Consider the following 18,603-nt stretch of genomic DNA (forward strand, 5'->3'; position numbering starts at 1 on the left):
GGCTCCATACTTTTGTGACTGGTAAGAGTTGCCTGTATGTTAGTAGCATTTGAAGCCAAAACCAGAGAAATGGCTGTGGTTTTGTTTTAAAATGATAACTAAGTGTGACTTCTGCCTCCTGTCCCCCCAAATCCCCGTCCTAATGTCCATTTTACTTAAGCAACTCTTTTGCTCATATGAAGGAAACATTCTTGAGATGAAGTTCACTTTTTTCTCAGACTTTTTTTATTCCTCAATAGATACTTAACTATTACAACTTCATTCATTTCTTTTTGTAAGCATACTCACTCTTTTTACTCTTATTTCTCAAGCCCGAACAAGACCATAAGGACACAAAACACATGTACCAAATAAAATTCAAAGGTGAAAATAAATGTTTTATTGTAAAAAATATGTAAATATACAAATCAAATGAAAATGAAAAATACAAATGTTTATGAATAAAATTAAAAAGACGGTCTTAAAGTACTAAAACCTACAGAAACAGATGAATAAGTAACAAGTGGAGTGATGTTTTGTTTCTCAGTATAAGACAGTACTTTTTATTAGAATCTCAGGGACTCATCTAAGGTACAAAAGAGAATTAAATAAACTACATGTGACTGTGTAAGTAGACACTCTATATGCATGGTTCTTGGTTAACCTGGGTGCAGAAGTTCTCTTTATCATAAATCTAAGACTATGAAGGATTTTTTAATAAGATCCATGATGTATTTTATTGTCCTCTGAAATACAAGTATGTGACTCCCCTCCTCCCTCTTCTGTTTTGTAAGGAGCATCTTCTGAAATGCAGACAAGAATCTTGGAGTTAAGTTCACTTAGAATTGGATATGTTATTTAGATTATGCTTTATATTACAGCACTGGAGTAGGCTCAGTATAATAAAGAGGGATATAAATAGGAAACTACGGAGGCGTTTCTGGGGGCATAGAATAGCAGTTGGGATGAATGCAGAGTCCAACAGTGCAAACACTACACAGTGCAGAGAATGGCCTGTGGTGAGGAGCTTGACCCCTGCTGGCCTACAGCTCATTCTGGAAGTAACACACAAAGCTTATCTGGAGTCAGCTTTTGTCTGGTACTGTGATTAAAGGGTTATTAGTGGAAATGCTAATTATTTGAAATAATGAAAAGCATTAACCTTTCTAAAACATTAGATGCAAGAATGACTACATATTATAGTGGTATGTCAAGGAATCAATAATTCTACCACAGCGCAATGATTTATTATGGACATCAGTACTGATGAACACTTTAAGAGATAATTTTGAAATTGCTTATTAACATTGACACAACTAGCATAAAGTGTTCCTTAAATTATGAGTGATGTTTTTCGTAGGATACTCAGACTCATTTATAGCTGTATCTGTTTTTCCTCGTCACTCAACAGACCACACAGCTCAGCACTGAGATTAACATAACTTAGGCCTAAATGTGTCTGCAGGAAATATAGTAGAAAACCAACTGATATCAGGTGACTGTCTGCTGTTGAGCAGTGACCATGAGAGATCAATAGACAGGTGATACCCCTGCAACCCAAATCAACTGTAGAAACAGCAAGTCATTCATACTAATCCAGGGGAGGAAAGAACTATGATAACTATACACAGAGAACCAAGAATTCACAAGTAGAACAGTAATGGAATGAAAACACCAACACAAAACCATTACACTATAAACATAATTTTAAAACTGGACAAGGATTCTACTGGCTTTTAGTACTGTACCGATGGGTATTTAAAGGTGTATGTGTGTGATTATGTATAGCCAAAAATTCATACACACAGATAATTTATAGGCAAGTGGATATATACACACATACACATAATTTGTGGGAATTCTATATACATATACACATAAAATTCACATGTACAGAGATCATATATGTGTATATGTATACATATATGTATACACACATGTTAGACGTGATGTAGAAACTGGCCACTCCAAAGGTAAATGCTGTACTTAGTTTTCACTTCTACCAGTCTTAGGAAAAGTAAAATTCTGCCTAAAACTAATAAAAACTAGTTTCATCAACAGTGGCTTTCAAAGTGATTCATTTGGAACAAGGTACTACATGTACTCATAAATACATTATTGGAAGTGGTCATTCTTTTAATGCCAAAAGGAAAATCACTACCCCTGGACTCCACTTCATAATGAAGACATGAGAATGACTGAGAATTAACCACTTTCCTGGTTTTTCACATTAGTAAGGTTGGAATTAAAGGACAAATTGCAAGCATCCTGTTAGGTGCTCTCTTCCTGTGTCAAAAACGCCCTGAGAGTATTTTGATGTTTTTCTCACTTTCCATTAGCACCATTAAAAGCTCGGTGCCGCCTGTGAAGTGTTGATGATGGATACAATAGTTAGGGAGATACAGTGACGAGTATGGAGCTATCTGTGCACCGTTGAGAAGTTACTATGGTAAAACAAAAGCCATGACTCTTTCAAGTTTATAAATATGACACCCATTACCTGAGATGAGGACAAATGTGGTTTAGTAGCAGGAAAGCAGTATACCACTTAGTCAGTCATGAGGAACAGCTGTAGCTGACTGTTCATCTTGCTGAGGTGGTGGATCCCATAGACCAATAAGCAAAGGAGTGAATTATCCCCAGTTGAAATAGATGTAATGCCTGATTATATGTCTAATGGATGACTGAAAACAAAATGAAATGGAAATTCTGCTGAGGAGCAGGTAATACTTCTGTCAGCAGGTAACCTACCTTTAAAGGAGTTTCAAGTCACTAGGCAAAGTGGCTCCATAGTGGTGAAATTTTTACAAAGAGATTAAAATAGAGGAAGGAGTGGAAATAGAGGATGTATCAGATACATCTCTACTTGCAAAGATCACAATGTCTTTAGAACTGCTGGCAGAGTGCAGAGAACATCACTCTAACCCTTAGGATTGCCAGAGAGGCAGAACTGCCAGCCACACAGTCCCTAGTGTGAGGGCTTAGACAGGACTTGTTTTCTACCTATGAAGCCACAGCCTGGGAGGGAAGAAGGGGGCTCTTCCTTCCATGAGCCCATGTGTTCGTTTTACCCCTTCATTTCCTTTTCATACATTTTTCAGGGATGAATAGGATAGGCCCTGCTTGTCACTGCTAGACCACCGGGGGCTCTTCTTCACGGGCATGGCCACCTGCAGCTGCTTCCAGAACCTGCCCTGTGGATACTTGGATTTCTCCCCTTTCCATTTAATGACCGTGAGCACCGTCTTAGCCCTCTTCAACTCTTTCACCTTCATGTCCTTCACAGCTTTGTACTGTACTAAAATGACGTTGATGCTGCCCCGGGAGGCCATATTTTCTAGGCCCGCCTTGAGCTCCAGGAGGGCCTGTGTTCCCTGGAGCACGTAGTTGGGGCTTAGGACAACCAGGAGGCGTCTGCTTTTCTGAATGAAGCTCAAGGTCTCATCTGTGACAACTGGGAAAGAAAACACCACGGGGATTAGTGTTGGCCAGATGCACAGAGCTCAAAGAGCAAAGGCAGGAAGGGAACTGGGAACAGCGGCCTGAGAATCAAGACTGTACCACACTCAGCAGCAACAGTCTGAGCAACTTCATCTTTAATCCAAACACACTGACTGCTGAGTGTCACTCTGCTCGGGGAAAACGGAGTTATATATAAATGTCCCACACCCAAAACATCTCCAAATAAGCCAAAGCCAAACTACGGAGCAGTGTAGTCACCCAGTCATCAAAAGCACTCTTTGAACAAGATGGGATAGATACATTGCAGTGACATCAGTGTTCTCAAATAGTGTTGAGGCCCAGCTAAACTGACTCCTGAAAGGTACCCAAGAACAATCCATCACATGAGAAGTATTAAAAGGCATGTACTAGACATTCAAAGCCCCCAAGTTTCAGTTGCAGTTAACCAAGGACAGGCACAGAGAATGTGGAGTCTCTGTCTGCTGATGCGTGTTGTGGAACAGAATAATTGTTTAATTATGTAAGATGTGTTGTATTTGTTCTTGCTGCATTTGTTTAGCTCTGTAAAGATGTGTTGCTTTTGTTTATGCTGAATTTGTAAAGATTTTTTACTGTTTCACCTTGCCTGCCTAAGGCACCTGACTAGTCTAATAAAAAGCTGATTGGCCAACAGGCAGAGAAGGGATAGGCGGGGCTGGTGAGCAGAAAGAAAAGTGGAGCCAGCCAGACAAGGAGGAAGCAGAAAAGCAGGATGGACAGTAATTAGATGAGGTAAATACGCCTCGGGGCAGCACATAAATGAATAGAAATTGGTTAATTTAAGTTAAAGAAACAAAACAAACCACTAGCTAGAAACAAGCCTAATCTAAGGCCAAGCATTCATAATAAACAAGTTTCTCTGTCATGATTTGGGGGCTACAGATGTGTACTTTCCTGATGCCAGCTGATGTCACAATGTTGCTGGATTAGTAATTCACGCAAATGGCATTTTGGCCAGCAACATATTCCCACATCAGCTCCTTCCTTTTCTCTAGTGTGGAGAAGAAAGCGGCAGGAACATGGATCCTTAACCTCCTCAGCCTCCAGGCACTGGGAAGCCCTTCTTCAGCAACTGCTAGCTGACTTATTTCCATTCACTAACGTGCAAATGCTTTCTTTGGAGTTGAAAAAAAAATAGTGGGGAAGATGGAAAAGCAGCCTAATTTTATTCAAGAGCTCTGATTAATTCCTGCTGCTAAATTCTTGGGACTAATCTATCTCCTCACAGATGCTCAAGGAGACCCATATAATCCTTCACCTGGAGGAGCGATGCTCGAAGCTCACTAGCTTCAGGCAGTGCACTGGTGGTGTGGAAACCTGTATCACATCCCCCTGTGCAGTCATTTCCATTCTTAATCTTCACAGGTGCAGAAGTAATAGGGAAGGATTTGCCAATTAAAATCTAACATGTGCAGCCTGGGGGAGGATCCAGGAATGGGTATGTGTTTACTCTAAGCACTGCCACTGGAGGCTGACCATGTGTAAGCATAGAAAGAGGTCTAGGAGCAAAGTGGCCTCATGAAGAGCGGTGGGAGGAACGCAAAGAGAACCCTGCGAGCAATTTGCAAGGAAAACTATGCATTCTTCAAAGGTCTGTCTGCCCCCTGTGGAAGGTCTTACCCAGATGTATACTGTGCATGTTTTCATCACTTTCCACTTAGTAGATATGGTATTTTTATTGGCTTTGTGAATGAATGCATGCATGAGTTGGGCATTTAAGCATTAATATGAGTAGGATTTTGCCTTTAACAAAGTGATCATTTCATGACACAATGACACTGAAGGAGAGATCTTCTGTAGAAAACCACAGGTTTGGGGAGATGCTTGGGCAGACACGATAACCAATCTACTAACTCAAAATGAGAAGAAAACTGTTGCAGGTACCAATTACCCACACATTTCAAAAACATATAAAACAAAGAGTTATTGTGAACAGATTTCTAAAACAGGGAAAAGAGCTTGTTATGCTCCAGATGGGAGGCACTGCACTCATTCAGACAGGAGGTTATAGGAGACTGAAAAGTGTTGTGGATGTGCTTGCTACAAAACTCCCAAATGAACCACGACTTTGCCTGTTACTGTTTGAACTTGAAAAGAGGAAGCGTTGCTTTTTAAATATTCAATAGTTGAAGCTTTTCCTTGTAAAACTTGCTAGAATGCAATGGCCTTACACAGTTTAAGCTCAAACTCAAACATACACACTGATGGAAAAGGAGATACAAACAATGAAAAGGCAGATTTGACTGGCAGTATTTGCTGGCTCAGAAGTGAGGATACAAGGAGAAAGTGGCAAAGGGTGAGTTGTATTAACGGGGAAATGCTGTATGCTCTTTGTCCTGCCACTCTGTTCCAGTTAAATGGAGTGAATGTCAGTCTTTGTAAAGAAACATTCATTTTCTATACTTGGTCTTTGTAAAAGAGAATAAAGGAAAACTAATGCACGTCAGCATAGTGCTTCTTGAAAATGTGCCTTCTTCAGGGCTGGCTCTTTTCTGACATGGAGTTCTTAAAGATTGCAAGGGAAAAAAATCTAAAGCCATGAACTAGGCTGAACAGTGTCCGTCTTATAACATGGCTGGATCTCTGGAGAAGTCTCTGTTATTAAAGGCATTGTTTGTTCCATATTTGAACACCCTTCCTGTGCTACATCCCATTCATGCACTGATCCCAAGACCCTCTTTACCCTTCAGAGTGGCACCCTCGGTGCTCATGTGAGATACCTACTTCCCCCAGGCAGGCTATCTCTGTCAAAGATGCACAGCTTGTATCCAAATTCATTCTCCAAAACACCTCGGAGCGTCAGCAACACAAACTCCTCTTCTTCAGCATTTCTTGCGTAGGACACATAAATATCATATTCCTTTCCATCTACCAAAAGGAACACAGGGCCAAAGGAAATAAGAATAACTTCTCAAGTAGTGTTTCCTTTTCGTAAATCTAACTTCTGGATGTTGGACTTTTTTTCCATTTGTGAACTATTTGGGTCCATTTGTGACAGATGTCAGTATAATTTTCTGGTTGAGATGGTATTCAGGAAGAATGAAAATGGGGATTCAGATTGCAACGTGTTGTGTGTCCTAGTCTCATTTCAGGGAGCTGCCCCTGTAGTGGACAAAGACTGTCCCATGAACTACAAGAGCAGGGGTGCACACCAGAGGTGCTGGGAGCTAATGCCAGAGGGGAAATTTCTACTCAGTGTTCTAGAAAACTGTTTGTTAATATATTAGAATTCTGAATTGAGAAAGACTTTTTGAGACTGGCTAAATTATACCAGAAAAAGGACTAAAATTGAGTTATGTTAAGATCAATATATTGATCTTTCCTAAATTTGCTTAATAAAATTCATGAGTCATTAGAAATATAGATTACGTGTTTTTCCCAAGGCCTGCTGAATTAGAATCTCGTGGGGTGGGCTGTTTCTTCTTTTCCTGTATAGTACAGATTCAAATGTCTCATTCATACTGCCAAGAAAATTTCTGACAGGAATAACCATTGGAAAGATTTTCAATAGCGACAACAAGGTAAACAACACACTCTAATGTACACTTGGGCCACCTGGCAGTATTACTAAAGTGTGGGCTCTGGTTCAGGGGGAGTCATGTTTTAGGTTTTCCCTGTGAAATGCTTTTGGATGATCATTATGCTGCTGGTCCAAGGGTCTTCTCTTGTAGCATGTGAACCTACAGCTGGATGTGGCAGCACATGCCAGAAAACCCAACACTCAGGATTGAGGTCAGTCTATACAATGAGACACTGTGTAAAAACACAAAGGACAAAACAAAGCAAAACAAAAGGGTGTGAACCTGCACTGTCCTAGCCAGTAACCAAGAATCACATGTGTCTGTTGACCATCTGAATGCAGCTGTCTCTACTGAGATGTGCCATGACTGCAAAGTAGCATTGTGCATTTAAAGGCTGCAAAACATCTCACTAAGTTTTTAATGTCATTTTTATGCTGAAGTAACAATGTATGAGTATTGGGTCAAATCCTTATTTTCAATTAGGCCCTTTGAAACATTGAGCAGGGGATGTTGACTTCATGCGTAATGTACAGCACAATTTTTATATGGAAAATACTAATCTAGATTAAATCACATCTCCATCAAGAAAGGTGAACAGTGCATACTGGGAAGATTTCTACTAGTAACATAATAAGTAAGAGATAATTTTCTTAAATGCAGTGGTTCATCTGCTAAGGAAACACATTGTCTAAAGATGAAGGTACAAGAGATTTGCATCATACTGCCATTACTTACCAAGGATTGTTTCATCTGTTCCAAAATGAGCCCGGTAAAAGAGGACCATCTCCAGCCAGTAAACGTGGTAGACCACAATCAGAACCACCACCAGAAAGACTGTGGCTCCAAAACCGCAGGCGAGTTCCACTGTGTACCTTGGCGGTATTACTAAAGCAAATGACAAAAGAATGATGATGATTATGATTATTAACTTCTACTTAGTGATCATAGTGACCCACCATCATCTTCATGGCTGGATCAGCCAAGCAGCTAAGTCAGGCACTTGGCTTGCAAATGTTAACAAGCAGAAACAACGTGATAACAGATTAGGCATTTAAAAAACACTAGATTGCATCCTATTTATTTATTATGCCTTGCTGTTGTTGTTTATAGTTCCTGTCACAGGAAGTGCTTTACATTATTCAGTGATTTAAACAGATCTTAAACTATATAAAATAAAGTAGTATCTTAACATTGAGAAGGATTTCCAGGAGGGTTATCACATTTAACTCAACACAGGGCCTTGTACATGCTAGGCAAGCTCTGCCAGTGAACTATATCCCTAGCCATGCATAAACTGAGAAGGTCATGCTATATGGCTCAAACCCACTAACTTCCTGCCTCTACCTCCTGTGTCCTGAGACTGCAGCAAGGTGCCACAATTGCAGGTCAATGATAGCTTTGACAGTAGTGTATCCAGGAACTCATCATTTCTTGCAGTGTTCCCCAAAGAGTCCTCTCTGAAGAGAGGCCCATAATCAGAGGAGGTATCTTGAGCAAAATTTACTGGGTCTATTAATGTTGATGTCCTCATTCTAACACCAGCATCAGAGAAATTTAATTCATTTCCCATATTTAAAAGAGGCTTCAAACTAGTATTTTCATTGGGTTTCGACTAATCTACAGAATAGTGACTGGTATCTGTTTTCAGTATTTTTCAAGTTCACAGTTCTGTGGCAAATACTTCAGAAACTGACTTGAACTACTGGAGATTAGACTGTTTCCTTGTTATCTAATTACTTTTTTTTTACAGTGTGGATATCATAGGCATGCTTTATGGAAGTACCAGAAATAGAGTTTGACAATTCCCAATTTATTAAAAACTAGGTATTAATTCAGAAGTCCTGTCTACACTGCCTTCTATTCTAATCAAGTCTCTGGTCACTTTCCCATCTCATTTACACCGTCTTTGTTTCAAAGGTATCAGGAAAAGCAACTATCATATTGTGATCATAGTATGACTTCTGGCCTGAGTATGTCTTTCATTTCTTTAATTTCCCAGTTCATTTGCATATGTCTTTATTTTGTATAGTCTTTCACCAATAAAGCTGTCTTTTTCACTCCTTCCCACTCACTGCTAAATAAACTAGGCCTCCACACCCTTCCTGGTGGAAACCTTTCTGTCCATCCTGTCCCTGGGGCACTTGGGATCTCAACAAACTTTCCCAGAAGCAGCACTTTCCTCTTTCAGGATAATAAAAGAAGCCGAAAGCTACACTCAATGGTAGAAAAATCATTTGCTTGCTATATTGGCCGTGGCACTGCAACTGAAGACTTGGAGGAAGAAACAGAGTAATTTGCTGGAAATGAAGCAGGGGTGAGTATTGGCTGGCTTGATAATGCCTTTGTTGGCATGTATGTGCAGGATGCTTGGGGGATAGAAAGGGAAGATGACAGAAAGGCTAAAAATCCAATGCCAGGGAAGCACAGAAACAAGGTAATAATTCATTTGGTTAGTTTAAAAATTGTTGCCGATGTTTGGATAAAGCAGGTCATGAGACGGGGTGATCTGGGGCAGATGGATTAAACCTGAGGCAGGGGAGGCCTAAGAGCAGAGAGACAAAGACGTTTCTGTGAGTGACAGAACACTGTAGGTGCTGATCATCTGCTGAGATGAGATGTGGGAGAATCTCCTCCAGAGCGGGACTTGCTATCCAGGTTTTCTTCAAAATACACAGGTCTTTGTGGAATGCTGCCATGCTGTTAGATTATTGATCTATGGCAGGGATGGTGATGGGGAGGACTTTTAAAATGGCATTTATGCCAATGAAAACATGATAAGCAGCCTGGAGTTGAGTCCAAAGTTCTCAAATTTAGGGGTAAATCCTGGACTTTCAGTTCATCAACCGGAATTCAGTGTGCTGAGTGTCCAGTGCAGGGCAACTCTGGAGTTGACCATTCAATCTTGTTATCATTTGTGCGCCCATGCTGGGGTCCCAGGATCATCGTCCTTTAAATGGGTGAGTGTTCTCCCAGATATTGATAGAGGTCTTGCTTAATGACCAAAAGATGAATTACTCAACAATTACGCTCTGTCATGCTCATATTCCAACAGCCTCTTTAATTTTAATAGAGCTTTTCAGTCTTGTTTTGTATCACCAATGATTGCCTCATATTTACAGATTATGTTTCTTGGTATTATCTCTCTATTAAAGATTCCCTAACATTACTTATCTAATTGGACCCCCACCAAGCTGCTTTTCTAAACGGCTGCGATTCTTAAGGGCTATCTTGTAAAGCAGAGTAAACGAACAGGGAAACAATGACCCTTGGCCTATATCTGTGTCCTTCCCACTGCAAGTCTTGGCATTTGGCATAATGATTTTGGGCTGATGCAATATCAGACAAAATGGTTTCTAGTCAGAAATGAGTGATGCAATCTGACCACACTGGACTCCTGAACTCCCTCTCCCATTGATTTCACTGAATCGCAATTAGAATGTAGTCAAATGCCGTCATTTGCTTATTGTTACTCTCCAAATCAGAATTCACTTTGCAGTTCTGTATTATAAATTGGCTCTGAAGCCCATGTACCCAGCCAGTCATTGTTGTTAAAAGAATGTAGATCCCCAGCATTAGTCCTGTCCCCTGCCTTGGGTTTTGGCTCTGCAGTAATTTTTGTCCTTGGCAACCCATACTATTATCTCCATTGTTGTAGCTGGGCCTGAAATCTACTGAGTTCTCCCTCCAAATGCCAGGTGCCTGGACCGTCAATTGTCCTCTGCCACAGAGTCCACAGCTAGTTGGTACTAAATTGTGTATAAATTTTAAAATTGTGGTGATGACCATTAGTCGAAATGTTCCAAAAGTGTGTTTCATTTAAGTGATGTCAAAACAGAGAACAGTGAATTGATCTGCAAATCTGTTGGCCTCACTGAGGCTACACCCTCTGGCCTCTGGACCTCACCTTCAGTACCTAACGAAGTAAATGATAATGAACTAACCTGTCCTCCAGAATAACTAAAACAATGACTTTTTGACTTCTCACAGTTGGAGAACCGGTAAAAGTAAGGTAAGCTCGTGGTCATTATGTCTTTTTCTTTCTAATAATTACCAAGGGTCTTTTTAAAATTTTGGTACATGAAGGAAAGTCATAAGAAGTCAGTGATTGCTCTGAGCTAGGGACAGAAATGAGAGTTGAGACTATTGTATCAGGTTGAATGTCAAGGACTAAGTAATGGAAACAAGGGAGCTGAGTAGAAAATTAATTTTTGAAATCTGCATGAGGTTATCTTCAGTCTGTGGCCAAATACAAAGCTTTGGATACCAGGGCTTGTACTTACAATGTCTTATAAAGAGCATCTAGGAAATGAACAACTGTAGAAGCACATGCAGGTCTGAGGGTATAATACCAGAGTGAAGAAACAGTGGCTAGCCTGTGATGCAAAAGTGGCTGAGCCTGAGAAGTATATGCACTCAGCCCTACCAACAAGGGCATGTCTAACTACACTAACACATGTGATCAACATAATCCCAGAAGAAATAAGGGAAGGGAGAAAAGGAGAGGAGATCTATAATGAAAACACATTAACCACTCACTACAATAAAACTCATCATTCTCACAAAAATACATGACATGGCATAACATCTATCATGCCCAGAATAATGATAAAATACTAGATATCAGAAAAAAGGATCACTATTCAAAAGAGGTATCAACCTGGAAAGACAGAATCCAGAACTGGCAGAGATGATTTAATGAATAGCCAAGGACTTTAAAATATTCATATTAAAGTGTGTCTGCTGAGGTGTTTTTTTTTAAGTGAACACTTGTAAAGAGTAAAGAAGAAATATCAGTGGAGATATCCCAGGGAAGCAGAAATTCAAAACATGAAAAATATATTTTTGAAAAAGCATATGTGTCATTTATCACAGCATAAACTACCAGAGATTCCTTAGGTTCTGAAACAATTGTCAGTTAATGGTACCCAGAAAACAAGCCTACACATGACAACCTAAGAGAGCAAGGAAGTACACTTGAGGACAACTTCAAAAGCTGACACAAGAAAACACAATCTTGAGGAAAAAGAACAAGAGAGAGATGAACAAAAATTGTGATAATTAGTGAATTTGGGAAGAGCAGCTTAAGGTGAGCATATAAAAGTCATTAATTACCTGACTGTGCTTTATTAATAAACAATTAGAAAATAAAAACTCTAACAAGATAAAATTAAAATCTTCAGAAAAAATTTTGATAATATGTCATAAAAACCTGTACACTCAAATATGTTTTAAATTCATGAAATAAATTACTATGACTCTATATAAATGGAGATGTCTATCATCTTTATGAATTGGTAGATCCAATATTGTTAAGTCTTCAATATTACTCACAACTTTAATACAGTCTCAATCAAAATTCCAGGTAATTTTTTTGTAGAAATTGACATCTAGTACAAAAATATGTAAGGAAAATGAGTATTTTGTAAAATAGTGAAATTATCTTAAAGATAGAAGAGGAAGCACAGTGTCTTATTTAGTAATTTCAATAATTTAATAAATATGATGTTCCACTAAACACAGACTAGTTGGCTAAAAGAACAGAGTAAAGAATGCAGAAAGTCATAGAGATAATTGAATTTCTGATCAAACTTTTAAGACAATTCAAGAAAAAAGTGAGATGCATTCAACATGATGTTGGAACAAGTATTTCTGTGGAGAAACAGAACAAAGTCAATATCAGACACCAATCTGTAACTCACACCCTCCAAACTACCATCTGCAATAGCATGCAGGCCTAGATAGAAAACAGAAATTTAAAACAAAGCATACTATTATTTGACTTTATGCAACAAAGAATAGAAGCATATAACTCAGAAAGTACTAAGTCATAAAAATAGACTGATATAATGAGCTTCCTCAAATTGCTAAGAATTTTGTTTATCAAACATTAATTCATGGGGCCTGGGGGTTAAGAGCACTGTCATTCTTGCTGAGGACCCAGCACCTACATAGTGGCTCATAGTGTCTTTAACTCCAGTTTCAGGGGCTCTGATGTCTTTTTCTGGCCTCTGTAGGCACTAAGCACGCACATAATACACATATGTACATGCTGGCAAAACAGTCATGCATTTAAGTAAAAACAAATCTTTCAAAAATGAATAAATCCATAAACTGGAAGAAATATTTTTACAATTTAAAAAATTAAGCAAAGGATATGCATTTGGTGTGTGTATGTATCTGTGGGCACACATATATGTTTGTGTGTCTTGAATATATGTGTGTAGATTGAGTCACACATCACATTAACTTTAAAGCAAATGATGCAGCTGGAAATGACTGAAGGATTTTAACAGTCTTACAGGAAGAATTATTAATGATCAATGAATTGACAACAAAGCCTTTAGCACCACCAGTGTTTCAAAGAGCAACTTCAGTGAGACACAATCGTTCATTTACTAAGAAAGCTAAAAACTTAGCAGTTGACAAATTCAAAAACAAACAGGAAGAGTGAGTATATTAAGGTTACATGGAATGCTGCTCCCAGTGTACGAGAGCAAACCTCTATGGCAACTGGCTTGACAACTTCTCATAAGACTAAAACATACTCATCTGACAGGAAAGGCATCAGTCCTTCCAGACCGCACCCTCCAACGTCTCCAGCTTCAAGTGAGCTTGGGTCCCCCTGGGACCACCACGCCGCTGCCCATAACTCACTTCCTCAATCTTCCTGGGGCCTGCTCCTGGCATCCAGAGGACCTGCCCACACAGGAAAGGCATCAGGCTTTCCAGACTCCTCCCTCCAGCGTCCCCAGCTTCAGCTTCAGGAAAGAAGGAGACTAGCAGAGACAGAAAGACCCCACCTGCACCCACTGGAAGAAGAGATGGAAAGAAGACAGAATAAGAGCTCACTCAGCAATAGAAAGACCAACATTACTCCACCAGAATCTAGAGACCCAATGCCAGCAAAACCTGAAAAGCACAACATAGATGAAGCAGAAGAGACAGACCTTAAAAATTATTTTATGAAGATGATAGAGACACTCAAAGAGGAAATGAGGAAATCCCTTAAAGAAATAGAAGAAAAAACAAACAAAAAATACATGAAATGGAGGAAAAGACGAACCAAAAAATTCAAGAAATAAACAAATCTCTTAAAGAATCTAAAGAGTACCAAGAAAAAACAACCAAACAAATAAAGGAAACAACACAAATGTTGAAGGATTGAAAAATGAAATAGAAAAAAAATAAAGAAAACACAGCATATGGGGATACTGGAAACATAAAAGCTGGGTAAACGATCAATAACTACAGATGCAAGTATCACCAATGGAATACAAGAGATAGAAGAGAGAATCTCAAATGTTGAAGACCCATTAGAGGATATACAGCATCAACCAAAGAAAATCTCAAAACCAACAAATCCCTAACAAAAAATATTCAGGAAATATGGGACACCGTGAAGAAGCCAAAATTGTGAGTAATAGGTATAGAAGAAGGTGAAGACATACAGCTCAAAGGTACAGAAAACATATTCAACAAAATCATAGAAGAAAACTTCCCTAACCTAAAGAAGGATATGTCCATGAAAATACAAGATTCTTACATAACACCAAATAGGCTGGACCAGAAAAAGAAGTCACCTCGCCTTATAATAATCAAGACATCAAACCTACAGAATAAAGAGAAAATATTAAGAGCATCTAAATAAAAAGGCCAAGTAACATATAAAGGCAGACTTATCCAAATTACACCTGACTTCTCAATGGAAACGATGAAAACCAGAAGATCCTGGACAGATGTCCTACAAACACTAAGGGAACAAGGATGGCAGCCCAGACTACTATATCCAGCAAAGCTTTCAATTACCATAGATGAAGAAAACAAAATATTCCATGAGAAAGCCAGATTTAAACAATATGTATCCATGAATCCAGGTCTACAGAAAGTGCTGGAAGGAAAACCTAGACCCAACGAAGATAACTACACTCAAAAAGACATAGGCAATAGATAATTCCACTTTACCAAACACCAAAAGAAAAAGGGAGGAGTACCTACACACAATAACCCAACTACCAATAAATCAAGCAAAACAAGAATCATTAATCAATGGTCATTAATATCCCTCAATGTCAATGGTCTCAACTTGCCTATAAAAAGACACAGACTAGCAGAATGGATACAAAGACAGAACCCAACCTTCTGCTGCATACAAGAAACACATCTCAACATCAAAGACAGATGTTACCTCAGAGTAAAGAGTTGGGAAAAGACTTTCCAATCAAACAGACCCAAGAAACAAGCTGGTGTAGCAATACTAATATCTAACAAATTAGATTTCAAATTAACATCAATCTAAAGAGATGAAGAAGGGCATTTCACACTCATTAAAGGAAAAGTCTATCAGGATGAAGTCTCAATTTTGAACATCTATGCCCCAAATACAAAGGCACCCACATTCATGAAAGAAGCTTTACTAAAGCTCAATTTGCACATAAAATCTCACACACTAGTAGTAGGAGACTTCAACACTCTGCTCTCACCACTAAACAGAATCTCCAGATAGAAACTTAACAAAGAAACAAAAGAACTAATAGAAGTTATGACCCAACTGGGTTTAACAGACATCTATAGGACATTCCATCCAAACACAAAGGGATATACTTTCTTCTCAGTGCCACATGGAACTTTCTCTAAAATCGACCACATAATAGGAAACATAACAAATCTCCACAGATACAAAAAAACTGGAATAACCCCTGTATCTTATCAGACCACCATGAAGTAAAATTAGAATTCAACAATAACACAAATTGCAGAAACCCTACAAAATCATGGAAATTGAACAATGCACAATTGCACCATCTCTGGGTAAAGGAAGAAATAAGAAAGAAATTAAGACACAACATACCCAAACTTATGGGACACTCTGAAAGCAGTGCTGAGAGGAAAGTTCATAGCACTAAGTGCCCACATGAAGAAACTGGAGAACAGTCACACTAGAAAATTAACAACACAACTGAATTCTCTAAAACAAAAAGAAGCAAACTCACTCAGGAGGAGTAGACTCCAGGAAATAATCAAATTGAGGGCTGATATCAATCAAGTAGAAACCAGGAAAACATTGCAAAGAATCAATGAAACAAAGAGTTGCTTCTTTGAGAAAGTCAACAAGATAGACAAACCTTTGTCCAAACTAACCAAAAGACAGAGAAAGAGCATGCTAATTAACAAAATCAGGGATGAAAAAGGGGACATAACAATGGACTCTGAGGAAATCCAGAGAATCATCAGGGCATACTTTGAAAATCTGTATTCCACAAAATTCGAAAATTTAAAGGAAATGGACAATTTCAAGGATAGATATCACTTGCCAAAACTAAATCAAGAACAGATAAACAATCTAAACAGACCTATAACGCTTAGCGAAATAGAAGCAGTCATCAAAAGTCTCCCAATCAAAAAAAGCCCAGGCCCAGATGGCTTCAGTGCAGAATTCTACTAGAAATTCAAAGAAGAGCTAATTCCAATACTCATCAAATTGTTCCACACAATATAAGCGGGAGGCTCACTGCCAAACTCTTCTTACGAGGCTACAATTACCTTGGTACCCAAGCCACACAAAACACAACTAAGAAAGAGAACTATAGACCAATTTCCCTCATGAACATCTATGCAAAAATACTCAGTAAAATACTAGCAAACCGGATTCAAGAACACATCAGGAAAATCATTCATCATGATCAAGTAGGCTTCATCCCAGGAATGCAGGGATGGTTCAACATTAGAAAAATCTATCAATGTAATCCACCATATAAACAAACTGCAAAAGAAAAACCACATGATCATCTCACTAGATACTGAAAAAGCCTTTGACAAAATCCAGCACCCATTCATGATAAAGGTCCTAGAGAGATCAGGGATAACAGGAACTTACCTGAACACAATAAAAGCAATATACAGTAAACTAACAGCTAACATCAAACTAAATGGAGAGAAACTCAATGCAATTCCTTTAAAATCAGGAACAAGACAAGGCTGTCCACTCTCTCCATAACTCTTCAATATTGTACTTGAAGTTCTAGCTAGAATAATAAGACAATAAATGGAGATAAAGGGGATACAAATAGGAAAAGAAGAAGTCAAACTTTCACCATTTGCGGATGATATGATAGTTCACATACGTGACCTGAAAAACTCTGCTAGAGCTGATAAACTCCTTCAGCAAAGGTGCAGGATACAAGGTTAACTATAAAAAATCAGTAGCCCTATTATATACAGATGATAAAGTGGCTGAGACAGAAATCAGAGAAACATCACCCATCACATTAGCCATAAACAGCATCAAATATCTTGGGATAACGTTAACCAAGAAGTGAAAGATCTTTATATCAAGAACTTTGAGTATCTAAAGAAAGAAATCAAAGAGGATACCAGAAAATGGAAAGATCTCCCATGCTCTTTGATTGATAGGATCAACATAATAAAAAAATGGCAATCTTGCCAAAAGCAGTCTATAGATTCAATGCAATCCCTATCAAAATTCCGGCACAATTCTTCACAGACCTGGAAAGAACAATACTCAACTTTATATGGAAAAACAAAAGGCCCAGGATAGCCAAAACAAATCTCCAAAATTCACAAAGAACTCAAGAAGCAAGTCTTCAAAACACCAAAGGATGCAATTAAAAAGTGGGGTACAGAACTAAATAGATAATTCTCAATAGGGGAGTCTAAAATGGCTGAGAGACACTAAAGAAAGTGTTCAACATCCTTAATCATCAGGGAAATGCAAATCAAAACAACTCTGAGATATCATCTTACTCTTGTCAGAATGACTAAAATCAAAAACACCGATGACAATTTATGCTGGAGAGGATGTGGAGAGAGGAACACTCCTCCACTGCTGGTGAGAGTGCCAACTCATACACCTACTTTGGAAATCAATATGGAGATTCCTCAGGAAAATGGGAATCAATCTACCACAGGACCCAGCAATTCCACTCTTATGCATATACCTAAAAGATGCAAATTCATTCAACAAGGACATCTGTTCCATTATGTTAGCATTATTTGTAATAGCCAGAACCTGGAAGCAACCTAGATGCCCCTCAACTGAAGTGTGGATAGAGAAAATGTGGGACATTTACACAATGTAGTACTACTCAGCGGAAAAAAATCGAATCTTTAAATTTGCAGGCAAATGGATGGCACTAGAAAAAACCATCCTGAGTGAGGTAACCCAGTCACAAAAATACAAACATGGTATGAACTCACTCATATGGATTTTAAACATGGATCAGGCTAGTTCCAGTCTGCAAAGCCCCTGACAGAGAGTCAGGGGAACAGGAAAGAACCTAAGAGAGATATGCATGGTACCCCAGAGAAGAGGAATGAGGCAAGATATCCTGAACAGATTGGGAACATGGCAGGAGGTGTGTGTGGGGGGAGTGGGAGCTGGGAAGAAAAGAGGGGGAGAAGAGGAGAAGAGAGTAGGTCATGGGAGAACTGGAAGGTTGAGTGGGAGGTAGAATAGGGGGAGAACAGGATGAGAAATACTATAATAGAGGGAGTTATAGGTTTGAAAAGAGATCAGGCACCAGTGAGACCTCTAGCGATCTAAAAGGATGACACCAAATGACAAACTAAGTAATAGTGGAGAGAC

General features: G+C 38.9%; 1 protein-coding gene across 9 annotated transcripts in view; it reads right to left on the reverse strand.

Annotated features, from left to right (window-relative positions):
• Nucleotides 1-18,603, reverse strand: part of LOC101842609 (interleukin 1 receptor accessory protein) — a 146,732-nt gene that overhangs the window by 11,861 nt on the left and 116,268 nt on the right. For 8 of the 9 annotated variants that reach the window (XR_005878972.1, XR_005878973.1, XM_040751007.1 and 5 more), the window contains 2 exons: nt 7,737-7,886; nt 6,205-6,348 (listed from right to left, as the gene is read on the reverse strand). Coding sequence is in view for 7 of the 9 variants with exons in the window: in XM_040751007.1 (XP_040606941.1) it covers nt 6,205-6,348; nt 7,737-7,886 (294 nt within the window). In the remaining 2 variants the exon portion in view is untranslated. Of the gene's footprint in view, nt 1-202; nt 3,434-6,204; nt 6,349-7,736; nt 7,887-18,603 lie in introns of those variants that run through there. The other variant, XM_005071593.4, reaches the window with a different exon arrangement.

Source organism: Mesocricetus auratus, unplaced genomic scaffold, assembly GCF_017639785.1.
Source record: "Mesocricetus auratus isolate SY011 unplaced genomic scaffold, BCM_Maur_2.0 Super-Scaffold_100008, whole genome shotgun sequence".
Lineage (NCBI taxonomy): Eukaryota > Metazoa > Chordata > Mammalia > Rodentia > Cricetidae > Mesocricetus > Mesocricetus auratus.